We start from the raw sequence: 25,136 nt of genomic DNA, 5'->3' as shown, positions 1-25,136 counted from the left end.
GACAACTAAAACGGGTGAACAAAGTTAAAATGCGAGACAGTGAGTTTGCTCTCTCGACATATAATGCTCACATTTATAAAGCGCTAATCTACCGTCAAGGCACTCACTCACATATAAGCTTTCATTTAGAAACAACTACATTGTTCCTAAAGATGTTAAATTATTTTTATTGAATCGACTTACATTGATAGATTATATTGGACATTTTGAATTCAAAGGCTGTTGTCTTAAAATGTATTCACCCCATAAAGAAACTAGCCCATAAAACACAAATTGTATACATAACAACATTTAATTTGACAAATTGTGCCTAAGGATTTGTTTTTATCTGCCGTAATTCCTTGCCTCATTTATTAAAATGTATTTAATGTAAAATGTCTATAAGATCTGTTTTACAAAAATACTAAAAAAAGATATCCAAAATCCCCTCTTTTTTTGAAATGTCAAAAAAATTAACAAAGAAATTTGAACCTTGCTCTGATTTTCTCTTTCTCTTTTGTCTCTTAAATGGTCCATTTTGACCATTTTACACATAAAATTCCTTGTTATTGAAAACATTACATGATGAAAAACATTACGTGTATGTAAGTAAATTCCAAAACAAAGGTAGTGGCGTGTGCCCTATCTCTAAATCTAAAATTCTTCACCTGCAGTGTCTTGCCTTTAAAATAATAATTTAACTAGAAGAGAACAAAAAGTATGGTGGTCCTCAGTAATAACAGCTTACATATTTGTATTATTGACAATAACAAGCTGTGACTGCTCTTGTCCTTTGCACTAGAAGCCTCTCCTGATGCTGTGGGAGCCATGTTGGATGGTGCTGTGAACGGCGACCCGGGCAGCCCCTCTGACGACGAAGACCTCCCTCATGTCTCCTCTTTCTCTCGAGTCACCTCAGGAGGATCCCCCACCGGCTCAGAGGAGGGCTCCCTGCTGGTAAACGGGACCTGTTACTACGATGACGTGTGGGCGGAGCCAGGACACACGCGGGACAGTGATGTGGGAGGGCTCGCGGCATCGGGGCGACACACGAATTGGCAAGTATCGCTCAATGACTATCTGGGCGCTGTAGACGCGCAGAGGAACGTACAAGAACGGACTTTTATGGGACCTTCTCCTAAACTGAGATCTAGTTTTCCAACGGACACCAGGTTAAATGCCATGCTACACATCGACTCGGATGAGGAGGAGGAGGAGGAGGAGACGGGTGCAGAGCCCAGAGAACAGAGCCAAGTAACTACATCTCGACTAGAGAATGGGGCGGCGAAAGAGGAGCAGCAGCTGACCAGTGGTGTGTCTCAAGACTTCCAAGAGGCACTCTCTTTGTCAGGTGGTCAGTCTGCAACCATAGATACAGAGGCATCAGGGTGTCCCGGGGAAGAAGAGACGCTAGAAGGGACCTCGTCCACTGCTGCTGCTGCTGATGCTGCTGCTGATGCTGATGCTGCTGCTGTTGATGATGCTGCTGCTGCTGCTGCTGCTGCTGATGCTGCTGATGATGCTGCTGCTGCTGCTGCTGCTGCTGCTGACAGTTGTCCATTAGGGAGTGGAGAGGCAGAGGGAGAAGCTGCCTCCAGTTCACGCCAGCCTGAAGGTGCAGAGGGTGGGGCTGCAACAAGTACAGAGACCCCCGCTTTGGAGTGTACCTGCCCCAACCAGATCAGGACCTCCATGAACCAGGAAGTACTATGCAGCTCCGCTCTGATGTGTGGCCCACTGTCTCCTATAGAGGTGAGACAAAGTCAATTCTCTCATCTTTCTTGTTTGGGTTGATGTATTAAAGCTGGAGTACCTGATTTTCAAAACACAAAATTAAAAAATAGATATTTAAATCCGTCTAACAACTTCCAAGCGCTCACTGGTATTCACATGCATGAATTTTCTGGCCACCAGCACAGCATTTGAACAGCATTTTTGGACGGAGAAGTGAAGCAGGGCGGACCAAATTTGCACAGCGAATCGGCTCCCATCTCAAAGCGTCATATACTGTAGCTACATGCATAACTCTTCCTTACAAGTTTGCACTGCAAAACATTGGACACAAAATGGGGAGGAATTCCCTGTCAATAAATCGTGGTTCAGAGTTCAGACATTGGAAGATGTACTCGATTTAAATACTATTCATATTTTGCTTGAAATTATACTGATTAAAAGTCTCTATTGTTTTTTTCATAAGATCACTACTAAAAGCCATTTTTATTATATTTTTGAAAAGAACAAATTGAGATACATTTTTTTTGCCATGTTACCCAGCTCTACTACTGGTGAATGTAACACACATCTAATTATTTCATAAATCTTATGAAGTTGGCCTAGTTTGGCAGTTTGCTACCTCTAATTGATGAGCAAAATTCTACAAATGCTATATACTTATGATATATGTTTTTTTAATTGTGTGTTAAAAGTGTCTTTCCGAAATTGCAGGAGGTGGACACAGGTAAAGAAATAGCCCCTAAAGCGGAGGAGGAGGGTGCGGAGTCATCGAGCAGTGAGGCCAATGGGCCTGTGGAAACGGCAGCAGCCGGCAGCAGCACCACTGACTCTGGCACGTTTTTATTAAAAGCCAATTGAATTTAACCTGAAACAGAGCTGCTCAGTGATGACAACTTGCACCTGTTTTTAGGAACCAGAGTCAGCAGCAGGACAAGGCAGGAGGAGCAGGAGGGGAGCGGGGAGGCCGGAGGTGTTTGGAGGAAACGACGCTCTCTACAGGCCGCCGGGGGAGTGGCCCAAAACCAAGATTCAGACTCAGGTTAGTTAGTTAGTTCACATCACCTAAACAAATATTTATTAGCTTTCCAGGACCTTAATATTTCTACCATACAATATATTTATTATTTCTAGTAGGTCTATACAAGGTCTAAACTAGAGCTAAAAGTCTGATATGGGACTAACTGACCAAATAATTCTATACAAGTAACATTTTCCAAGCACAGCCAAAAAATTATAAGATTTAGGCGCAAAATGAAAAAGCCAGCAATCTAATCTAACTTGCTTATATATACACATGTGTACACCATACACTGCTACTACCCATTCCACTGTCTCTATTGTTTACTGTTGGCTTTTTCTGTGTCAGCTACAAATGATGAAGCAAATACTGCACTATTTAGTCTGGCCAGTTTGAAGGCTTGACCGTGGAGGGAATTTAGAAAGACCTGAGGTTTATTTAAACTGTGCAGTGAAGAACAAGAGCTCTACTGCTTCCAAAAGCTGCTGGATTACAGAGTCAACAGTTGTGCTTTTAAACAAATGTGTTTTTAGGTTGCACCGCTCAGGTCAACGGGCACCAGTCTGTCCGCACTCTGCCATCTGTGCACCATGACATCAGCAGATACCAGCGAGTGGACGAGCCACTGCCACCAAGTGAGTATCAGAGTTATGCTGCTATGCTCCTTTGCACAATGCATATTTATTTTTTATTCTTTTTATTTTTATATTATAAAAAACAAAAAAAACAAACAAGAAAACCAGAAAGAGAAAAGACAAAATAAAATAAAAGAGTATCCCAAAGAATAAACCAGAATATAAAGGCCTGTCAGGCATGTTCCCCTAAATATCGGTCTCATCTTTCCCAGTATGTATTTTCAAGTTAAAAGTAAAATTCAAATTTTCCATTTTGCAAATATTCATGGTTATTTCAGTAAAGTACTCGACAGTCTGCATCATCCCTGTCATCCATTTCCTTGTTAATGCTTTTTTGCTGTAATCAAAAGTACAGTCCACAGGTATCCAAGTAATCTTTTTTTTAGGACTTTTTTGCGCATTGTATTTTGAATTGTTATTAGCATCAGTCCTATTTTTTCATCATCATTCATAGACATGTTTACAATGCAGTAATTGAGTGTCTGCTTATGATGTCATAAAGCAGACGCTATATGTTCTCCTTAACACTTTCACCGATTTCAACAAGCTATACCTCTTTACGATCACTTTCACCGTCTTAGGGGGGCTATTGCTTTTGACATTTTTACATACCGGAATATTTTTCAGTATTTGCAAAAGTAAATTGCTAATGCTAACGCTAATGCTAATGCTAACACTAATGCTAAGCATTAGGGAATAAGAAACCAGGGGAAGAACAATAGACTCAAGCGTTCCATTGAATGAACATTCCATTCCATGGCTCGAGCCTTACAAGAATAAAGTCTGTACTACACACATGTAGTACTTTTACGCAAGAATGCAGACACTCTCAATGGCTTCAGCCATTGCACATTATCTAGTTATTAGCATGTAACTTATCAACAGATCCATTACTAAGCTTCAAAGAAATATGCATGTTTGTTTTGTTTTGAGGAGAGTCCAGTTTTCACAGAAGCACTTGCACAAGTTTCTAGACATCGAATCATTTTGTGCCAGGCTGCTTGTACTTTTGTTTGAACACATTGTCATCACCACGGGCCAAAAGACGGGGACAATCTCGGCTAGATTAGTTGTTTAGCCACCCTAATGTTGCATGTTGTCTGTTTCTCTCCTCTGCAGACTGGGAAGCACGTATTGACAGTCATGGGCGCATCTTCTATGTCGACCATGTGAATAGGACTACAACATGGCAGCGTCCTACAGCGCCCCCTGCCCCTCAGACGCTGCAGCGGTCCAACTCCATACAGCAAATGGAGCAGCTCAATCGCAGGTGAAAACGTGTACAATTTACTGACAAAAGCTGTTTACTGGCTCATAGTTTATATAAGGATCTGGACTCTATTTCCAGGTATCAGAGTATTCGCAGGACTATGACTAATGACAGTCGGCCGGAGGAGCAGCCCGCCAATGAGCTTCTGTCAGATGAGACGGACATGCAGCCCTCAACTGGAGGTGAATCTCTCTGCTTGGTTTTCTAGATCAATGGTTCTTGTGTTTTTACCTTTATATAAAGTAAATGTATTTGATTATTAATGTATCAGCCTATACTAAAATGGCTTTCAACCTGGTTTAAATCAGGACTACACAAAGACTAAATCAGGACGCTATAGGGACTAAATCATGTTTTCCTCGAGTAAACCAGGTCTAAATCAGAACTAAACCAGGACTAAGGGTGTGTTCAAACTTGTCATAATTTGGTCCTAAGCTGACCCCATTTTGTCTTGATAAGGTGCTGTTATAGTCATTGTCTGGTCTAGTCTAGACTAGGTTCAGTTTTGGACTTAGTCCTGCTTTACTCCCGATTTTGATGCAGTCAATTTGTAAGTGTGAACTCACCCTTAATCAAGACTAAACCAGGACAAAGTCAGGAATAAATCAGTCAAGAAACGGCACTGAACCAGGACTTTAGTTGACTAGGCCAAAAACGGCATCGTTCCACCCTCAGAATTCAACTAAAGAAACCAGTTGAACCACTATACCATTATATTGTCAAAATCTGATCATGCCTGTGTTGTATTGTTGCAGATCTGCGCAGGGACAACAATAGCCTGCCTCCGTCTAGCTCCCGCTCTCGTCTCAACGTCTTGCTTCAGTCTCCTAGCGCCAAGTTTCTCACCAGCCCCGACTTCTTCACTGTGCTGCATTCCAACCTTGTATGCACTTTCTTTATTTTGCTTGTGCATTTCCCTGGTTTCTTTAGCACTTTTCCTGTTGTCCTTTCCATATTGATGTGTTTACCTACATTTGCTAAGTAACATCACCTGTAGCTGGCAGTTTTTAGTTCCAATTGTTTGACTCCTGCTACAATTTCTGTGTTTATTTACATTTCATAAGGAGGTACTCAGTCAAGACGAGTTTAAAAAGCCTGTCCTGGAAAATATTCTTGTTCTCTTTAAAAAGTGGTGAGCCTGACTGTTACCTCAAATAAAAATACACAATGAAAAAGGACAATGAATCTGCTGAATGAATCAGGCATTAACCTTGATCTAAACTGGTGCACTGTGTAAATTTTCTGATGTTAGTTGCTTATCTGGCATCGATCCTGCATTTATTTTTGATTACATTTGTTTTTTTTATTGCTCAAAAATACCTTGAAAAATATTTGTCTGAGAGAGGTCATCTCTTCATGGATCTAACGTGTAACTGGTGGCGTTACCTGCTTGCCTCTATGGAGAAAGATAAGTTTTAATGCTATACTTCTTGGTGAGGCACCATTAAGACAAGTGGGTAACGGACACCAGAAACGTTACTTGCGGCTTTAAGTATTGTAACAAAAAAAATCTCTCTTTCTCTGTTTTGTCATCTCTTTCCCTTCTTCTCTTCTCTGTTTCTCCTGGCTGGTTCCTCTGCCCCCTGTTGTGTATCCTAGAGTGCCTACCGTATGTTCACCGCCAACACGTGTCTGAAGCATATGATCAGTAAAGTCCGCCGTGACGCGCACCACTTTGAGCGTTACCAGCACAACCGCGACCTGGTGGCATTCCTCAACATGTTCGCCAACAAGCAGCTGGAACTGCCTCGAGGCTGGGAGATGAAGCAGGACCACACCGGCAAGGTACAAAGCACAACCCAAGTTCTACACCTATCTGAGTGGACTATTTCCAATATTTTATGAGTACTTCTTGTGATGAGGATATGTAGCTTTGCCAAAGTTGAATAAAAGTGAGGAAAAAAATGCTGAAAGTTTGTTCAGTGGGAATAAATGATGTACAGTAGATTATGATTTATTATTCATTTGGATAATATCTTGCAGCCATGCTGGTATGAAGGTATGAACGCATATTAAACTAATAATCATTGCTATGGTTTAAAGGCTTTCTTTGTGGACCACAACTCCCGGGCCACCACCTTCATCGACCCCCGGTTGCCCCTCCAAAGCTCGCGGCCGCCCAGTATCCTTGCTCACCGGCACCACCTCACACGCCAACGCAGCCACAGTGCAGGAGAAGTCAGCCCTCGGAGACAGGTAAGACACACTATATAATAATAGTAGTAAAGTAAAAGGGCTGTACTTAATTACATGTTTAGTTATCTGTATACATTATTACTTGAATACATTTTACAGTGGACACTTTTTACTTTTACTTCACTACATTTTGGAGCAAGCATCTAGGCAAATACAGTAGGCGAAGCGTCCTACTGGATAACTGCAGCATGGTTGGTGATCTTTCAGCTGCAAAACCGTATTTTAACCCAACTGATGCAGTGAGTGGCTGTAATCAAAGCTGAAGGCAGTAAAAAAAAAATAAAGCATGTTATTGACCTACCTTTTTGCAGGCAGGGTAGTTTTACATTCTAGTCCACCAACATACATATAAATCCCTGTGCTTGTATTATTTAACACCATTTATTATTTTTATTTTCTCTTAGGCTGGTGAAGACCCGCGTCACCCTGGCCCCCCTGTCCTCCCGCGCCCATCCAACACTTTCACCTCCTCCAACCGAGCCCAGTGCCAGGACGTGGTGCCAGTTGGTCAGTAAACATCACCCATACAGCATTTTGTAAGATTTTGTAAATGTGTTTCTGTAACCTTGGATGACTATATGACTATACTCCCCCAGCTTACAATGACAAGATTGTAGCATTTCTACGGCAACCCAACATCTTTGAGATCCTGCAGGAGAGACAGCCCGACCTTAGCCGCAATCATTCACTCAGGTGTGTAAATAAAGCTGCCATTTTTGCATCTGAAATAAGGCTTTGTCCACGTCTGAGCTCTTCTGCAGTTACTTTGAAGAGCGTTTGTGTTTAATTTAATTCAATTCAATTCAATTTATTTTTGTGAGGCCCAAAATCACAACAACAGTCGCCTCTGAGGGCCGAATCAACAATGTCTGTGGTGGCGATGGAGTCAGGCAATGTCTGTGGTGGCGAGGGACGATGTCCCAGGGTCCTCTGTCCTTAGAATCTCCTTCTCGGCAAAACTACAGGAAAAACTACAGTTTACAGTTGGTTACATGTTTGATAGAGATTGATCGTAGAGGCAGTGAGTGGATGGTTCTTACAAAGTTTAATCTTTGTCCCTGTCGCAGTGTGAGAACCACAACCCATGATTTTGAGCCACTCAAGATTTTCCCCATATTCACAAATCTTATTCACAAATCTTTCTTCGTAGACGGACAAAATCGTGCACTTGACCATGACTTTGGCTGGAACGTCTGGATCTTTTTTGACTACTAGCAATATATTTTTAAGGGGGTCAACCCTGTTTCCCTGTGCCTATATTCCCCGGGACCTGCACCATGTCTGGATATGCTGCTATATGTTAAATTGTAAAACTATACATTTAAGCACAACTATTGGGGATGTGCAACTGCATAATGTGGTTGAACCAGTAACCTATTCTATAATATGAGGAGATTCAAGACAACAGTTCTGCACTCAACAAAATGCATTGAATGTATGCACTGGAGAATACAGGACCTTCTTAAATATGACCTACCATAGTTTGCTCGTTCATAGAAAAGGGGGAACGTTGGTACAGGGGAACGTTGGTACAGGGGAACATGGGTACAGGGGAACATGGGTACAGGGGAACATAGGTACAGGGGAACGTTGGTACAGGGGAACATGGGTACAGGGGAACATGGGTACAGGGGAACATAGGTACAGGGGAACATAGGTACCGGGGAACATAGGTACCGGGGAACATAGGTACAGGGGAACATGGGTACAGGGGAACATGGGTACAGGGGAACATGGGTACAGGGGAACATAGGTACAGGGGAACATAGGTACAGGGGAACATAGGTACCGGGGAACATAGGTACAGGGGAACATAGCTACCGGGGAACATGGGTACAGGGGAACATGGGTACAGGGGAACATAGGTACAGGGGAACATGGGTACCGGGGAACATGGGTACAGGGGAACATGGATACAGGGGAACATAGGTACACATCCATTTTTAAGTGGTTTCAAGTGTTTTTTTCTGAGGTCTAAAAAATATATTTCCACAGAATAAGTTTTTGAAAATGCATACTTAGCTTGAGACAAAGCAAAAATATGTTATCACAAAAATGAATAAATTAAGCTAAACAAGATATTTTTTTTAAGATTAAGAAACATACTCTCAATTAAACAAATTTAAACTCATGGATATATTAATTTTATATTCACATATGTTCATATTTTAGTATCCGCATCGTTGTTTATAAGTTCCATTTTGAGTACTTTCCGCCATTCAAAATATTTCTTTTGTTTCGAATGTTTAATTTCTATGGCAACAGTGCTACATTTTCATCCCACTGAATGAAACCCATGAATGGCTTAGTTGACAAAGAGTCTGGCTTTTCTGATTTATAATGGTTGATGTGGTTACTATGACAACAGGGAGAAGGTGCAGCTGATCCGCACAGATGGCGTGTCGGGACTGGCCAGGCTGTCGGGCGACGCCGACCTTGTCATGCTTTTGAGGTGAGGTCATGGTTCTCACGTCCTCTGCAGAGCGCTCACCTCCTTCCTCCTGTGTTACCTCTGTCCTGTTTGCTAATGTTTGGTGCCGTTTCATTGTTCCAGTTTGTTTGAAGATGAGGTTATGTCCTATGTGCCTCCACACGCTTTACTGCACCCCAGCTACTGCCAGTCGCCGCGGGGATCACCGGTCTCCTCGCCACAGAACTCCCCTGGTAACCCCGCATTTACATTTACATAACCATAAACATTATGCATGAACACATGGCATTCTTTTTGCAGGAATATATTTGAAATGCAATTTACATGCTTTTATATTTGTAACTATTGCTTAATTTCATGGGTTATTAATTGTTATAAATATTGGTCATAGAAAATAGTGCTGAGGTCTATAAAGGAATCACTCCGACATCAATAGAGGACATTTCATCCAAAATGCAGGAATAATTTACATGCAATAAACACACATTTCAATAAACACACATAATTTCTGAGCAAAATAAAGGCGTTATGTATGTCCATAATATATCCAAGCAGGAAAATTGTATTATGAATTTCTTAGTATATGTCCTACCTACTAGTCTCAATAGACAATATGTTTTGACATTTACAGCTTAGGTGTTTTGTTTATCTTCAAAGTTGTAATAAATTGGTTTGACGGTTTCCAATGCAAAGATTATGTAATTAAATCTAAAAGATTATAAGTAGCCTGTTAAATAATTTTTGATGTTTCTCTTCCAGGTACCCAAAGAGCCAACGCCAGAGCTCCTGCACCCTACAAAAGAGACTTTGAGGCCAAATTACGCAACTTTTACAGGAAGCTAGAAACAAAAGGCTATGGACAAGGACCAGGGAAGCTAAAGTATGTCATGTACTGTAGATGTCATCATGCTTGTTCATGGATGTGTTTTCATTCAATCTTTTCTCAATCTTTTCTCAGATTGATCATTCGCAGAGATCATCTTTTGGAAGATGCTTTCAACCAGATCATGTGCTATTCACGGAAAGACCTCCAGCGCAGCAAACTCTACGTCAGCTTTGTTGGAGAAGAGGGGTGAGTGTGGAACCCAGTGCTGAGAGTGGACCCCGCGGTTACGTTCACTGTGACACTGTCTGATCCAGCCTACGGGCCAAAGATTAAATAAATGCACAATTGAACTTGTGTGATTTTCAGGTTGGACTACAGTGGACCTTCGAGAGAGTTCTTCTTCCTTGTTTCCAGAGAACTGTTCAACCCTTACTATGGTTTGTTTGAATACTCGGCCAATGACACCTACACGGTTCAGATCAGCCCCATGTCCGCCTTTGTCGACAACCACCACGAATGGTAGGTTCACTCCATACCACTGACATTTTCATTTTCATTTACTTTTAGTCTTAGTCTTTTTACTAAAATTATTTTTCGATTTAATCGAGTTTTAGTAAATGAAAATTCTCATGTAGGTTTAGTCTGATGACTTTACAGCACCGCTTGGGACGCGTTCCTTGTATTTGGCCTGGTTTGGGGTCTGGGGTTAAAAAGAGGAACTTTCTCTGTCTTTTTCTGATTCGTTTTAATAATTTAATAAACATTTTAGTACATTTATTCAACAAAAATACTGACTTTTAGCCAATAAAAAATGTTGGTAGTTGTAGTGGTTTATAATTAATTTAGGGATTATTTAAAAAAATTAAGTGAGGTGGTTGAGGCTGAAAATTAACACCAATATTAAGATTGCCAAGCATACAGCAATATTCAACAGTCAGAAAGCGGTAAAATGGGAAACACAAACATTTTATCAAATGTGGGTAAATTTAATTTTACCAATATCAATTCACAAATCACATGAATTGATTTTTTCCTCAAAACATTCCAGTCCTCTTAAACACTAAGAGGACTGTATTTAAGTATGGTGTGTATATATATCATAATATTTATATACCATACTTGCCTTCTGCAAGTATTAATATTATTTGATGTAAGCTGCGTAAATCATTCTAGTGCCTTTAAGATTTAATTTGTAAATGTGTTTGTATGCCTATTGTGATGTAGCTCCCTTTTAATGTGTCGGCTCACTGAGATATATCTACCTTAAGTATTAGTCCCGGCCATATGTGTTTGATTAATGCCAGTTCCTCTCAGGTCATTATGATTGCCTTTTATTTAGTTGTAGTCTACAAAAAATTCCAAAAAATTCCACAAACATTTTAGTCACTGAAATTAAACTTTTTTCCCCCCAGGAGAATACAGTCTTTTCAGTTGATAAAATATGGATGCACTTTTTGGTTTTAGGTTCAGATTCAGTGGTCGTATTCTGGGCTTGGCCTTGATTCATCAGTACCTCCTGGATGCCTTCTTCACCAGACCCTTCTATAAAGGCCTGTTGCGCATGTACGTCTTATTGCATCATTATCTAAATTGCATTGTACTTAATTGACTTACATTCTCCTTCATTGAGAACATAACTGAATTAACTTGGTTGACTGGTTTAGCCTTTGTGAGCTGAGTGACCTGGAGTACCTGGATGAGGAGTTCCACCAGTCTCTGCAGTGGATGAAGGACAACGACATCGAAGACATGTTGGACCTCACCTTTACCGTCAACGAAGAGGTCTTTGGACAGGTCAGTCCAAATCACTTTGATGGAAATTAGTCATTTATTATATAGACAAAATTACAACACTTTTCTTTCATAGCCATTTCAAGTTTTTTTGCAATATTTAGATTGTGTTAAAGGTTGAATGGACGTTTTTTATTTCCTCGTGGCGTGGACGGCCGATTAGTCCTGCCACGTATCAATCATAAAACGCACCTACCGCTCACCTGCAGCGTCGTGTGGCTCGTCCCACATTTCCGCGTGTCTAAGCGCATTGATCTATCATAATATAGTTCCCTCAGTGTACGGGACAAAATTAGGACGGAGAAAGACAGTTTGAGCTGAATCAGAAGAAGACGGAAATCTACACGCATGCGCACTTCCGCCTGAGTTCTCAAATCGCTGAAAAATCATCCATTGTGCCTTTAATGTATTCTGCTTTGTGACTCTTGTGTTGAGTTTCCCCTTATATTCTGTTGAAAAAAGAGCAGGATTGTCAAAAGAAATTGACATCCAGATATATTGTTTTCAATATCAAAACTAGTATCAAAGCTACAACATTTGAGTCAAAACTGGAAAAATATATCACATGAATTGTACCTTTCCTGAATAGTGTGAAAATTGACCTATTCTATGAACCGGTATATCAGAACTAGTATAAAACCATTAATAATTATTTATTTTAAGGTTATGGTTTACCAATACAGGGTTTGTTATTAGAACAACTAGTATTACCATCCACTGTACAGAAGTGAAAGTACAAACAGGGAGAGAAAAAATAATAGAAAATATAATAAAAGAACAGAAAATAAATGGGACAAAAAAAACTGGTCAGGTTATTTATGTTGGACCACCACCAAGTCTGGCTGTAAAGGCTTCTGACCCATCATTTCTGACCATAATTTAAAAAGGCACGTTTTCTGAGACGGCTGGAGAAGGTGATTTCCTCCAGTGCATGTACTATGTCTGTTGTTTACAATATTTATCCATTCACGTTGTTCTAGGGAGAAGCCAACGTCTTGTGATTGCCGTTTTTTAGAAGCTTATGTCCAAATTGCAGCTGTTTGTTTGTATGTTGAGGTTGGTCCATAAAATAAGAATATTAACATTAAGTATATTGTAATATATGCCAGTGATCACCCTCATGGACTCCACAATTGGCATTACCCGTGATAAAGGGCAAGGCAAGGCAAGTTTATTTGTAGAGCACATTTCATACACAAGGCAATTCAAAGTGCTTCACAGCAGGAAAAATGCATTCAAATCACAAAGAAATTACAGAAACAGAAATACAATAAAATTAACTAAATTAAAAATTATCAATCCAACTGATTTTCTAAACTAATAAAATCACAAACAAAAGAGAAGAGTGCAAAGAAAAAATCCTTTCAGTCATATGCGCAGCTAAACAAAACTGTTTTTAGCTTAGATTTGAACATTGTCAGAGTAGAAGCCTGTCTCACATCTTCAGGAAGACTGTTCCAGATTTTAGCTGCATAAAACTGAAACGCAAATTCCCCATGTTTTGTCCTGACTCTGGGCACCAGCAGGAGGCCGGTCCCTGAGGTCCTCAGAGTCCGAGATGGTTCATATGGCACTAACATATCCAAGATGTACTTTGGTGCTAGGCCATGGAGAGACTTGTACACAAGCAGAGCTGCTTTAAAGTCTATTATCTGAGCCACAGGGAGCCAGTGCAGAGACCTGAGAACAGGACTAATGTGATCATACTTCCTGGTTCTAGTCAGGACCCGAGCAGCAGCGTTCTGGATGTACTGCAGCTGTTTTACAACTCGTTTGGAGAGGCCAGTGAGCAGGCCGTTACAGTAGTCTAATCTACTGGAGACAAACGCGTGGATAAGTCTCTCTAAATCTGGTTTTGACACTATATTTTTGATTTTGGCAATGTTTTTTAGATGGTAAAAAGCTGCTGATGTTATTGATTTGACGTGGCTATTAAAGTTCAAGTCTGAGTCCATTATTACCCCCAGATTTCTAATTTGGTTTGTAGGTTTTAGAAGGAGACTCTGGAGGTGACCGCTAACACTTTCTCTTTGTTTCTGTGGGCCAAAAACGATTATTTCAGTCTTGTCTGAGTTCAGCTGGAGAAAGTTGTTTTGCATCCACACACTGATCTGTTGGATGCAGTGACAGAGTGAATCCACTGGTCCATATTCACCTGCCGATAGTGAAACATAGATCTGAGTGTCGTCTGCATAATTGTGATAGGACACATTTTCACTGCGTATCAACTGACCTAACGGCAGCATGTAGAGGTAGAACAGAAGGGGACCCAGGACTGACCCTTGGGGCACTCCACAGGTCAGGGTCATGTGGTCTGAGACACAGCTACCAATTTCAACAAAGTACTTCCTGCCTTCCAGATAGGACCTTAACCAGTTTAGGGCAGTGCCAGTGATGCCCACCCAGTCCTCTAGTCTCTGTAAGAGGATCCCATGATCGACAGTGTCAAAAGCAGCACTCAGATCTAACAGAATTAAGACTGAGGCTTTGCCCGTGTCAGTGTTCAGGCGGATGTCATTTGTCACCTTGACAAGAGCAGTCTCAGTGCTGTGATGAGGTCTAAAACCTGACTGAAAAACATCAAATGAGTTGTTTATTAAGAGGAAATCTGTGAGCTGTTGGTAAACAACCTTTTCAAGGACTTTGCCCAAAAATGGCAGATTAGAGATGGGCCGGTAATGACTCAGTACTGCGGCATCAAGACTGCTCTTCTTTAGGAGAGGCTTTATGACCGCAGTTTTCAAAGACATTGGGAATGTTCCAGATTGAAGCGACATGTTAACTATGTGAGTGAATGGTGCTAACAAACTGTTCAGCACAGACTTTAGAAATCTGGTGGGTAACACATCAAGGCAGCATGTAGATGAACTCAGACTGGTGATGATCTCATGGACAGTTTTGTCAGTTACTGGTGCAAAGTGAGTTAGCTCTAAGTGTCTTGGTGGTTTTAGGGTAATTTTTTGCATTGTGGGATTTATAGCATTTTTAATGCCCTGAACTTTGTCATTAAAGAATAATGCAAACTCATTACACTTGGATGTGGAAATGAGTTCTAACGGCAGCTGAGCTGGAGGGTTTGTTAATCTGTTTACTGTGGCAAACAGGACACGCGAGTTGTTACTGCAGCTTCCAATTATTTCAGAAAAATATCTTTCCCTAGTTCTACATAAGATTAGGTTGTACATGTTCAGCTTTTCTTTGTAAATCTCTTTTTGAACCTGGAGCTTTGACTTGCGCCATTTCCGTTCGGCCCTGCGGCACTCCCTTTTCTGTGCCCTGACCGAATCATCATTTCTCCACGGCGCCTTCTGCTTATTTTTAACCATTTTAGCCTTTATAGGGGCGATGGTGTCCAGAACATTCTAAACACTAGATGTAACAGAGTTCAACAAATCATTTACATTAGAACATGAGACATTTTCAAAGTGTATCATTTCCATAAACAGTGCACCTGTGCCATCACTTATGTGTCTCCTGCCATCACTTATGTGTCTCCTCTGAACAACTGCAGGACCAACCGGAGGTTGGGGAGAAACAGACAGGTCAAAGAAGACACAGAAATGATCAGACAGAGCAACATCGATCACATTAACATTTGAAATATTTACTCCCTTTGTAATTATGAGATCTAGAGTGTGTCCTTTGCTGTGGGTGGGGCCTCTCACATGCTGAGTAAGACTGAAGGTTTCAAGGACAGCATCAAGCTCTTTAGCGTTTCTGTCACAAACATTATCAACATGCACGTTGAAATCACCTGTAATGACCAAACCATCAAAGTCTGTGCATATGACTGAAAGCATCTCAGTAAAATCATCAATAAAACTTTGGCAGTGCTGGGGAGGCTTGTATAAAACAATGAAGAGAATGGATGGAGACCGTTTTAGCTCCATTTTAAAGGATACATACTCAAATGATGAAAACACCCCAAAAGACAACCTGCGGGTAATTATTTCATCTCTAAAGACAGCACAGACTCCACCCCCTTTTTTGTTTTCTCGTGTTTCAGATTCAAACTTAAAGTTGGGTGGAGCAGATTCTATCAGAACTACATTCCCTGTGTTTTTGTCAAGCCATGTTTCAGTTAAAAACATAAAATCAAGATTATAAGAAGAAATAAAATTATTAATTAAGAGAGATTTGTTACATAAGGATCTGACATTTAGCACAGCAAGTTTCAGAGGGACTGGGCTTTATCTTTTCACAGGGAATATGAATCACATTTCTCAGATTGGGCCTGACTCGCATTTTGTTTTTCCATCTGTGTGATGATGTGACTACAGAAATAGCACTAGGGGGGGCTCTTTTTACATAGGGCCCCGGGTTGGTTTGATTTTTAATGTGACAATAAGTCCCGTCAACGCTGAGACCCAGTGCATCCTAGCTATGGGAGATACCAGGTAAAAGGCGAGGTTGGATGGGTGGTGGGGCTTTTGTAGCCAAGGAAAGTTTGGGACCAGGTGAGAGGCGAGGAGGGATGGGTGGTGGGGCTTTTGTTGGTGTAGTCGGCATAGCCCTTGCTATATTGGGCGTGAGTGGAGCCATCTTAATGCCTGATTTGATCAGACTTTCAAAATGGCTGGGAAGGCCCATGGGTGAGAGTGGAGATGAGAAGGAGAATGATGAATCTTTAGTGGGAGTAGATGTTGCAGGGGGAACCCAGGGCTGGTGTGAAGGCAGGGGCGATGACAGGGATGTTGTTGGGCTTGTCACAGATGGGTCCAAGGCCTTTGAAGATTGTTCCTTTGCTGGAGGCGGTGGAGGTGAATGTGGAGCAGCTGCAGCTGAATCCTTTGCTGGTGGTGGTGGAGCAGCTGCTGATGAATCCTTTGGTGGAGGCTGAGGTTGTGGTGCTTTTGATGTTGAAACATTGGCTCGGTCTCTGGCTGAGGGAGCAGGAATTCTTCTCTCATTCCTCTCTTCTCTAACTATCTGCTCAGGACCCTGTCCAGGCCCAGTCCAATGCCTCAGAGCGTGGAGCAGGTTCTCTGTCAGCACCCTCACTCCACCTCTGCATAGGTGGGGGCCATTTCTCTTAAACAGGTCCTCTCGTTTCCAGAATAGATAGAAGTTCTCAATGTAGTGTAGTCCTCTCGGGGAGCACTCTTTGGACAGCCATGTGTTCAGCTGAAGAAGCCGGCTAAACTTGTTTATCCTCTTGTCGATGTTTGGAAGAGGTCCACTTATGAAAGTTTTGATTTCCATTTTATCAAGCACGTCGAATAACTTCAAGAAGTCTTTTTTCAAAACTTCAGTCTGTTCCCGCCGCATGTCCACTGCACCCACGTGCACAATCAGCTGTTTAGCTCCTCCATGCTTAGCCATAATATTTGGAAGGAGTGACGTTATCTCAGAAACAGTGGCGCTTGGAAAAGAATGTGTGTTTATCTTTTCATGCGTCATGTGACTTATCGCGCCGTCCCCAACTAAAACAATCTGCGTGACCTTGGCTCCTGGCACAGATCCTCCTCGCTGTATTTTGGCCACGTCATCTTTCCTTTTTTCATTTAATTCCATCTCTGAAAGTGGTAAAAATCTGTTGGTGAGCTGTATTTTAGGTGACTTCACGTTATCTTTGTATCGTTTAGGCTTTGCTCCAAGTTTGTTCCAAGAAACAGCCTGGTCTTTCTGGTTTTTAGACAGTTTTGGAAACGACACAGAGTCACTGCGGTTTAGGTTGAAAGTAGCAGTTTTTCTTGTAAAAAGTGTGCTCTTCTTACCGTCGGTTGACACAGGAATAGTATCGTGAAGAACTTTTTCAGATTCCAAAACAAATATCCGTGTTTTCAGCTCATTAATTTCTTGTTGATATTTCCGACAGCGTTCACAGTCTTTCTCCCTTCTTCTCCCGGACATGTCGCTGGCGTCAGATATGTCGTTAAAACTGGAAAAATGTTCTTAAAATCCTTGGTTTACTTGAAAAAGTCTAAAGCAAAAATGTTTGGAAGACAAAAACTGATTAAAAAGCAAAATAAATAAGGAAAGCAGCGATAGCAAGCGGAGCGAGCAAAAAAGCGTGTGCACTCTTCGGAAGCAGGAAGCAAATAAAGTGGAGCTTTTGTGTTATAAAAAAAAGTGCGTTAAACTCTTGCCAAGTATGAGCGTTTGTACATCTCCACTGGACTCTCATATATTCAGCCAATTGTAGTTTGCTATTCATTCATTTTCTACCGCGTTTTCCCATTTTTGTCAGACTTAATTCCTTTAATCTCCCATTTTTCTTAACTGTAACTTTTTTTTAAAATCAGAAATCCTTTATAAAACATAGGATAATTATATTCGATTCTCAAAAATATATACATTGTGGTCTGAAATTATTATAATTAAGTATCAGTCCTTTTTAATATATATTTTTAATAATGTTTTTTGAAGTTTAAACCATTTAAGAGGTGATGTATAAATGTACTTTTTATTTTTATGCTGGTGTTGTAGCCTGTTAATGCCCACTGTCCCTGATCAAGGACGATTTGGGATTTTGTTCCAATGGAGAAAGTCTTTTTTAAGCTACAGAGACGTATTATATATATTAGAAAGTTGGACAGCTTAATACACAAAAACATGTTGGATAAAAATCTATTTGTAAAGTTACAATTGAATTACACTAGGTAAGGATGGGAACATAGGTGGACCTTGAGAGTAGACTAAATTGTTTTAAATTAAAAAATAAAAGCTCTTTTCCACTATGAAAAGTGTGCTGTCTTGTCAAAACCTACTGTATAATGAGTCTTTGTTGCGCAGATCACGGAGAGGGAGCTGAAGCCTGGAGGAGCCAACATCCCAGTGACGGAGAAGAACAAGAAAGAGTACATCGAGCGCATGGTGAAGTGGCGGATCGAGAGAGGCGTCGTGCAGCAAACGGAAAGCCTAGTCCGCGGCTTTTTTGAGGTCATTTTGTCCTCACATTTAAACTTGTATTGTATTTTACCGACATATGCTTTAAATATGATGCTGCTTTTCAGGTGGTAGATGCCAGGCTGGTGGGTGTGTTTGACGCTCGAGAGCTTGAGTTGGTGATTGCTGGCACGGCTGAGATCGACCTGTCGGATTGGAGGAACAACACAGAGTACAGAGGAGGTACAAATAGGAATCTGATGAATCATTACCAAACTTTTAAAGAATATTTGGTCATTTTTGATAACAAAGTGTAAACAAAAAAAAGATGTATAATAACCAGCCTGGAAAAGGAGTTGTTTTGAGAAGATGGTTCCAGTTGTCCATAAATCACAACTGTGAAAGTGCTGAATTAATTTTGGATTTGCAGTCAGACAATGTCCAAGCCTCCATGGTGATGCTTATTTAAACTATTTATAATGCCTCAATAATAAGTATTTAAACAGTTATTGCATTTGTAGATGGCTATAATGTCTTATAAATGTTAACAAGTCATTAACCACATAGATATAAAGAATAAACTTGTACGAAATGTTTGCAAGAACCTTAATAAGCTGCGTATTAAACAGTTTGCAAGAACCAAATGATAAAGTGCGGAATAAAGGTAATAAGGAACCTTATTTTAAAGCTTTACCATCTCCATTATATTAATGAAAAGATGTTGTCTCTCAAATAAATGGCTATTTCTATTTTTGAAATCGTGTGATATATTTTTTTTTATTATTCGTCCTATAGGTTACCATGACCACCACATTGTAATCCGCTGGTTCTGGGCAGCAGTGGAGAGGTTCAACAATGAGCAGAGACTCCGACTACTGCAGGTTAGTCTACTATAGATTTATATCCATCTTTGTTGCTATTTGTTATCATTTAGTTTAAACTTGTGTGTTTAGTTTGTGACGGGGACGTCCAGCATCCCTTATGAGGGCTTTGCAGCACTTCGAGGCAGCAACGGGCCGAGGAGATTCTGTGTGGAGAAGTGGGGCAAAGTGACATCCTTGCCCAGGTAACTGCTGGAACTATTAGTGGGTGAAAGTTTCTACCATGTGAAACGGTTGCCCACTAACTGTCAGTTAAATCCACATCACTGATACATACTGCTGTTGTGTGATTGGGCAAGACACATCAGACAGTTTGCCTCCAGTATCTGCCCAATAGAGGTAGATAGATGTAAATATTTATGTTTCGACAAATGAAAACCACTCAGACATAATATATGTGATCTGACTTCAGTCTGCATATTTGCATTTTATTATTTGAGGAGATTATGACAGAAACGGCAATCATGAATTTTAGTTTTTACTGGACAAATGCTTTCAGAAACCCCATGATGTTTAAGTTTTTATTTTATCTACGGATATGTTACAGATTTTAACACATTATTCTTTTTATGAAGCTCAAATACAGTTTTGAGGCTGGGAAATCCCATTCCATAGAAAAGCAAACTAACTGACATTTTACCCTGGAAGTTTAATTTGTTGTTTTTGCACATTGCCTAAATCTCTCTGTCTACTCGTGATGATCACGCAATGTTCCATTTTTATCTAGGCCATATCAGCAGCGTTCATTCACTAATTATGTTGGCCTATTGATTATAGCTGCAGTTAACATAAAGAGCAGAAATGGCAATGGCATGGGAATTTTGTATGCATCAACAGCTTAAATAAATATATCTGCCAATAAACTAAAGTTGGTTTTCTTAAGTCATGATTGTGCCCATCACCAATAACAAGGGAAATGCAGCTTTTTTTTCCTTTAGTAAATATCAACTCCATAGAACTGACCGTGTCCACGCATGACGTTCACTTCCAGTTCTGTGTTTGATCCATAACATTCCATGCACATGCATGAAATGATCCTTTAGTTACAGTTATACATGTGTTTTGGCTGTGCACACTGTCTCAGCAGTGACAGTGGCCTGTTTAGCTACTTTCCTCATTACTGTACCTGCAGCAGCAATATACATGCAGCTTTTCTGTACACACATGTCGGAGATATGAATTTAAAATCTTCACTTTACAGTTTTAATGACGTAAAAATCTGTGTATGAGGGGACAGACCAAGTCTGTCAGACAGGCCCAAATGCACAAAAATGTCGTGTGTTTATAAAAATATCTGGCTAATGTAGCCGGAGCCTTATAGGGTTTATGTGAAGTTATGCCATATTCAAGGTTCAAGGTTTCTGTACAGAAACGTGGATCACTGCAGTACAATAACATGAAAATGAAGACAACACATGACATAAATTATCCACAGACATGTCAGGCACTTGACACCAATGTCTTCCAGCAGCAACGTAATAGTCTGCTATAGTCCTCTTTCAGCAGAAACCTAAACTGCTGCTTAGGAGCGGCATCCACCAAAGCTGCCACTACTGTGTTCAGTAGTTTATTCCACAAAGAGTTTAGCCTCATTTTCATAAAACATACAACATCACCCAAAGGCAACCAAATGGTGCCCTAAATCAGTCTAAAACCAAACTAGATGCTGGGTCACATTTATTTAAATGGTATGCTCTCTTGGTATGCTTTTTGAAGGTAGAATTGCTTTGTTTCACTACAATAAATGTTATTCTGTGTGTGTTTTTTGTCCAGGGCTCACACTTGTTTCAACCGGCTGGACCTGCCTCCTTATCCGTCTTTCTCAATGCTTTATGAAAAGATGCTGACCGCTGTCGAAGAAACCAGCACTTTTGGACTAGAATGAAATGAAGTTATTACAATCCCTTATCTCTACAGTGCAAAGACACATTTCAGATATGGCACTGGACTTCACTTTATAGACTCTTGTGTTAATTTATGATGGATGCACTATTGCTTCAAAACATCAATCAGGACTATGGACCTAATATGCCTTTTGGGACCAACACCCTTTTAAACATTTGGAAGGAACATATTTATGCGGACTTATTGGTGACATGAATAAGCGACCACTGCCTCCTTTGCTTTTTGGATTCAGAACTGCAAAACTGAATAGAGGCAATTTGACCTCATTTTGAGCTTCACTAACGCTTAGTTGTTTTACAGCATCTCTTAGTGGACTATTGTGGTAACTGCATTTCCTATTGTCGATTACCATCAGAGGATTCTGGGGAGTTTTTCAGTGAATGGCACTTGAGTCCCAATTCAAGATTTAGTATTGTCACCGTATTTTCATCAAAATCATCAAAATTCTATAAATAGCTTTTCTAAATGTGTGGTCGAGAAGTGATTTTAATGGAACAGAATTATAATGAACAATACATTTTTTAATTGTAACTTGGGTAATTTGACAAGAAGAGACTAATTCTTACAGGGAAAAAATGAACATTTATATTCAATGATGTTACTCAAACAGTTCAATATGAAGTATAATGCTAATTGATGTATGATTTATTTCCTGACTGATAGTAGATGTTAAAGTTGTTTTGATCCATATTTACAAGGAAGATATTTTGAAGAACATACTTTCAGAGATGCAAAACAGAATGAAAACTCAAACTAAATATCCAGATTATAGCCTACATTTATTTGTTTGCAGATTATTATTATTATACTAAGGTACTTGCATTTAACTTCACAATTTTAATATAATATTTTTATTTTCAATTAACTTTCTCATTCTGTCATTTATGTGTGTTTAGATGCGTACATTAACATTCTGATGCGAGATTTTAACTACATTTTGTCACCATTTGAATTATCTTTCTTGTACCAATAATCCATTAACACAAAGCAAAACTTTCCATCCTGTTCTTTATTAGTAAATCAATCTTTATTACACACTAGTGACATATACATCACTGTTTGTTAGTCACAATTCTGTTGGAAGTATGTAAACAGAAATGTAAAAATACACAGTATAAATGAAAATATTCTGATGACATTTTATTTATTGGTAGTATTTATTGTCTCAAGTCAAAGCCTTACTAAAACATGTTATTCACAATTTATAATGCATATTTATTACACATGGTTATATTTAAGTTTCAAAGATTCAAAGTTGTAAAGAAATCTTTGCATTTACATGTTCTCACACTATTGCACTGCCCTTTTGTCAAACAGAATGTACCAAAGTTTTTCGACCAAGCTGCCACCATCTGTTAAATAACTCACTTTGTTGTGTCAGCACCTTCAGTAAAATGTCAGCACTGGCAAATGACGATGGTGTTGTCTTTTTGACTCTTAACCCCTCATCAATCCAGCTGTTTTTACCTAAAACTAAATCTATTCTTAAGCCCTTTGGAGAATACACAAATGACTGGGCTCTCTGTGAAATGGACACGTTGTAGTTTTGGCCTCTGCAGTTTACTCACTGTTACTGATCATTTATGAACAAAAGAAAAGTTAATTTCAATCCCACCATCATTTTTTGGTAGATATTAGTGCTGCTTTAGCAGCTGGCAGGTATGGGTTGACAAAAAGTAAATTGAACACTTGTTGCATCTTAACAATAAACATTTCAAAACTAGAAGCAATATCTACAAAGATGAGATTTGTGGACTTATGTATTTAATAAATACATTTATTAAAGTAGGTTTGTATGTTTTTGAATTGGTGCATTTGAAATGGGTTATTTGACAATGACTATGAGGGTCATATCATTCCAATCTTTTACATGCCTCTGAGCTTTCCCTTTTATTATGCTTGACCAAAGAGAATTAAGAAAATATCGGAATTTGGTTTATTAAGGCCAAAATTTATTTTTAGATAAGTAAAAATATTGCGTTCATTGGTTTCAGGCATGGCAATTGTCTTCCGTTGTGATGGTAATGGCAATTTAAATCAAAATATATCTTTTGAATGAGAAGAGGTCCTCTCAAAATATTCACATCAGGAAAGAATGATGTGTGTATGGAGCGGAGGACGGACTTGACAAATCTGACCAAGTGTAATGAACCTTGTCATTGTCATGGAATCAGACATACGCCGATGCTATTCCTTAACACATTGAGAACACAATTCAACTTAGAATATTAAACGACACAGAAATATCAGACATTTGTGTGGCATGCATGGGAGAAAACGCGGGGACTGTGTCAGCCAAGCCGTTGTAAGGAGCCTGGCTGACCCTCCTGCGTCTCACCCCCGCGTCTCACACTGTTTTTTCCCATGCTGGTTGGTTTTATTAGATATTCTGGAATAGGCGGGTCACATTTCTCATTGGTCAGCCTCACATCAAGGCACTTGGTATTTTTCCGTAGAGATAAAGCCTGCAAGGGGGGGTGCAACTCCCCCCCCCTCTGGGGCAACATCCTTTGGCCCATCTTTACGACCCCTTCACAAACAAATGCTGTCACACACCCGTTCTTCTCTTAGACTAATGATGCAGATAAAATATCACTATTATGCAGATAAAATACATCACAGAAATATAATCATATATTCACATTTTGTCACATTTCCCTCCTGTTTATCAAAGCATTAGTCACTGTCTCACATGCCAAACATATTATTCTTTTCAGTTTTCAACATGTCTTTCATATTGTTGTTAAAATGACACTTTTACACACAAAAAGTTATGCACAGTTCTCAACATTGAACACACTTCTTTTCTCTCGGCCCACAACATTTCTACAGCATTACTGTCCTAAATTTTGAGTCAGATTGGTCAATTTCTGTAATTTGACAAACAGACCATTTATCTTGTCTTTAATTTTGTGCGGTGTGATGGGAAATATAGAAGTACAAGCGGAAAGCCCTCAAACCCGCTGCTCTCTGGTCAGTCAGTTTGACTCGTCAGGGACCTCTGGACACCCCAATAGAATCAAATACGTAGTATCAGGTGCTACTGGGACCAGATTGTCCACTAACCTCTCGACCTTGACCCTGCGGTATGGTTCTGGGTGATGCTGGTCTTTGTTATGACCATGGCTGGCCACAAAAGGGATACATAGGCACAACGTCCCACAAGTGTCCCCACATCACCATATGTCCTCGCTTGGTTTCTTAAGAGACCTTCTTCCGCTGCTCGCTTTGGTCACACCTATGACACAAATGAACTGGTACATTTCCCATCTCAATTCATAATCTCATTAACATTCCATGTAGTTATGTTGTAGCAGATAAAAAACTCTCTTAGTTAGTGTAAACAACAGTGGCAACAATATGCCATTGCGTTTCTTCAGCTACTGTCATGTCAATTGTACATTGTACATTATACATTATGCATTTCATAACCTTTCAAGTTGATCACTTATTTTCTTCCCTCTATATTCCATTAACCGGTATACACAGTTGTGTATGTTGATCGATTGTCCCGATTGTCCCAATTGTCCCGATTGTCCGGTGCATAATACAGGTGTTCAGCACCCATATTATCGTCATCACTTGTGACACAATCTGACTCATCACTTGTGATGACGATAACTGTTGATTCTTTTTCCACAG

The 25,136-nt window shown here is 40.0% G+C and overlaps 1 protein-coding gene across 1 annotated transcript in view; it reads left to right on the top strand.

Moving 5' to 3' along the window:
• Nucleotides 1–23,274, top strand: part of LOC140357038 (E3 ubiquitin-protein ligase HECW2-like) — a 34,078-nt gene extending 10,804 nt beyond the window's left edge. The window contains exons 8-30 of the mRNA XM_072442013.1: nt 782–1,731; nt 2,425–2,545; nt 2,624–2,752; nt 3,265–3,366; nt 4,486–4,636; nt 4,715–4,818; nt 5,392–5,519; nt 6,236–6,421; nt 6,680–6,832; nt 7,237–7,339; nt 7,429–7,525; nt 9,201–9,284; nt 9,387–9,496; nt 10,023–10,143; nt 10,222–10,335; nt 10,456–10,608; nt 11,554–11,652; nt 11,754–11,883; nt 18,616–18,762; nt 18,837–18,951; nt 19,504–19,589; nt 19,662–19,774; nt 21,363–23,274. Coding sequence (XP_072298114.1) covers nt 782–1,731; nt 2,425–2,545; nt 2,624–2,752; nt 3,265–3,366; nt 4,486–4,636; nt 4,715–4,818; nt 5,392–5,519; nt 6,236–6,421; nt 6,680–6,832; nt 7,237–7,339; nt 7,429–7,525; nt 9,201–9,284; nt 9,387–9,496; nt 10,023–10,143; nt 10,222–10,335; nt 10,456–10,608; nt 11,554–11,652; nt 11,754–11,883; nt 18,616–18,762; nt 18,837–18,951; nt 19,504–19,589; nt 19,662–19,774; nt 21,363–21,474 — 3,608 coding nt within the window. The 3' untranslated portion in view covers nt 21,475–23,274. The remainder of the gene's footprint in view (nt 1–781; nt 1,732–2,424; nt 2,546–2,623; nt 2,753–3,264; nt 3,367–4,485; nt 4,637–4,714; nt 4,819–5,391; nt 5,520–6,235; nt 6,422–6,679; nt 6,833–7,236; nt 7,340–7,428; nt 7,526–9,200; nt 9,285–9,386; nt 9,497–10,022; nt 10,144–10,221; nt 10,336–10,455; nt 10,609–11,553; nt 11,653–11,753; nt 11,884–18,615; nt 18,763–18,836; nt 18,952–19,503; nt 19,590–19,661; nt 19,775–21,362) is intronic.
• The last annotated feature ends 1,862 nt before the right edge of the window (nt 23,275–25,136 follow it).

The sequence above is a fragment of the Eucyclogobius newberryi genome, unplaced genomic scaffold (assembly GCF_026437365.1).
Source record: "Eucyclogobius newberryi isolate DKJ021-1_F unplaced genomic scaffold, fEucNew1.0.hap1 SCAF_122, whole genome shotgun sequence".
Lineage (NCBI taxonomy): Eukaryota > Metazoa > Chordata > Actinopteri > Gobiiformes > Gobiidae > Eucyclogobius > Eucyclogobius newberryi.
Note: the sequence above shows the minus strand (reverse complement) of the source record. Positions and strands in the feature narration are given on the sequence as shown.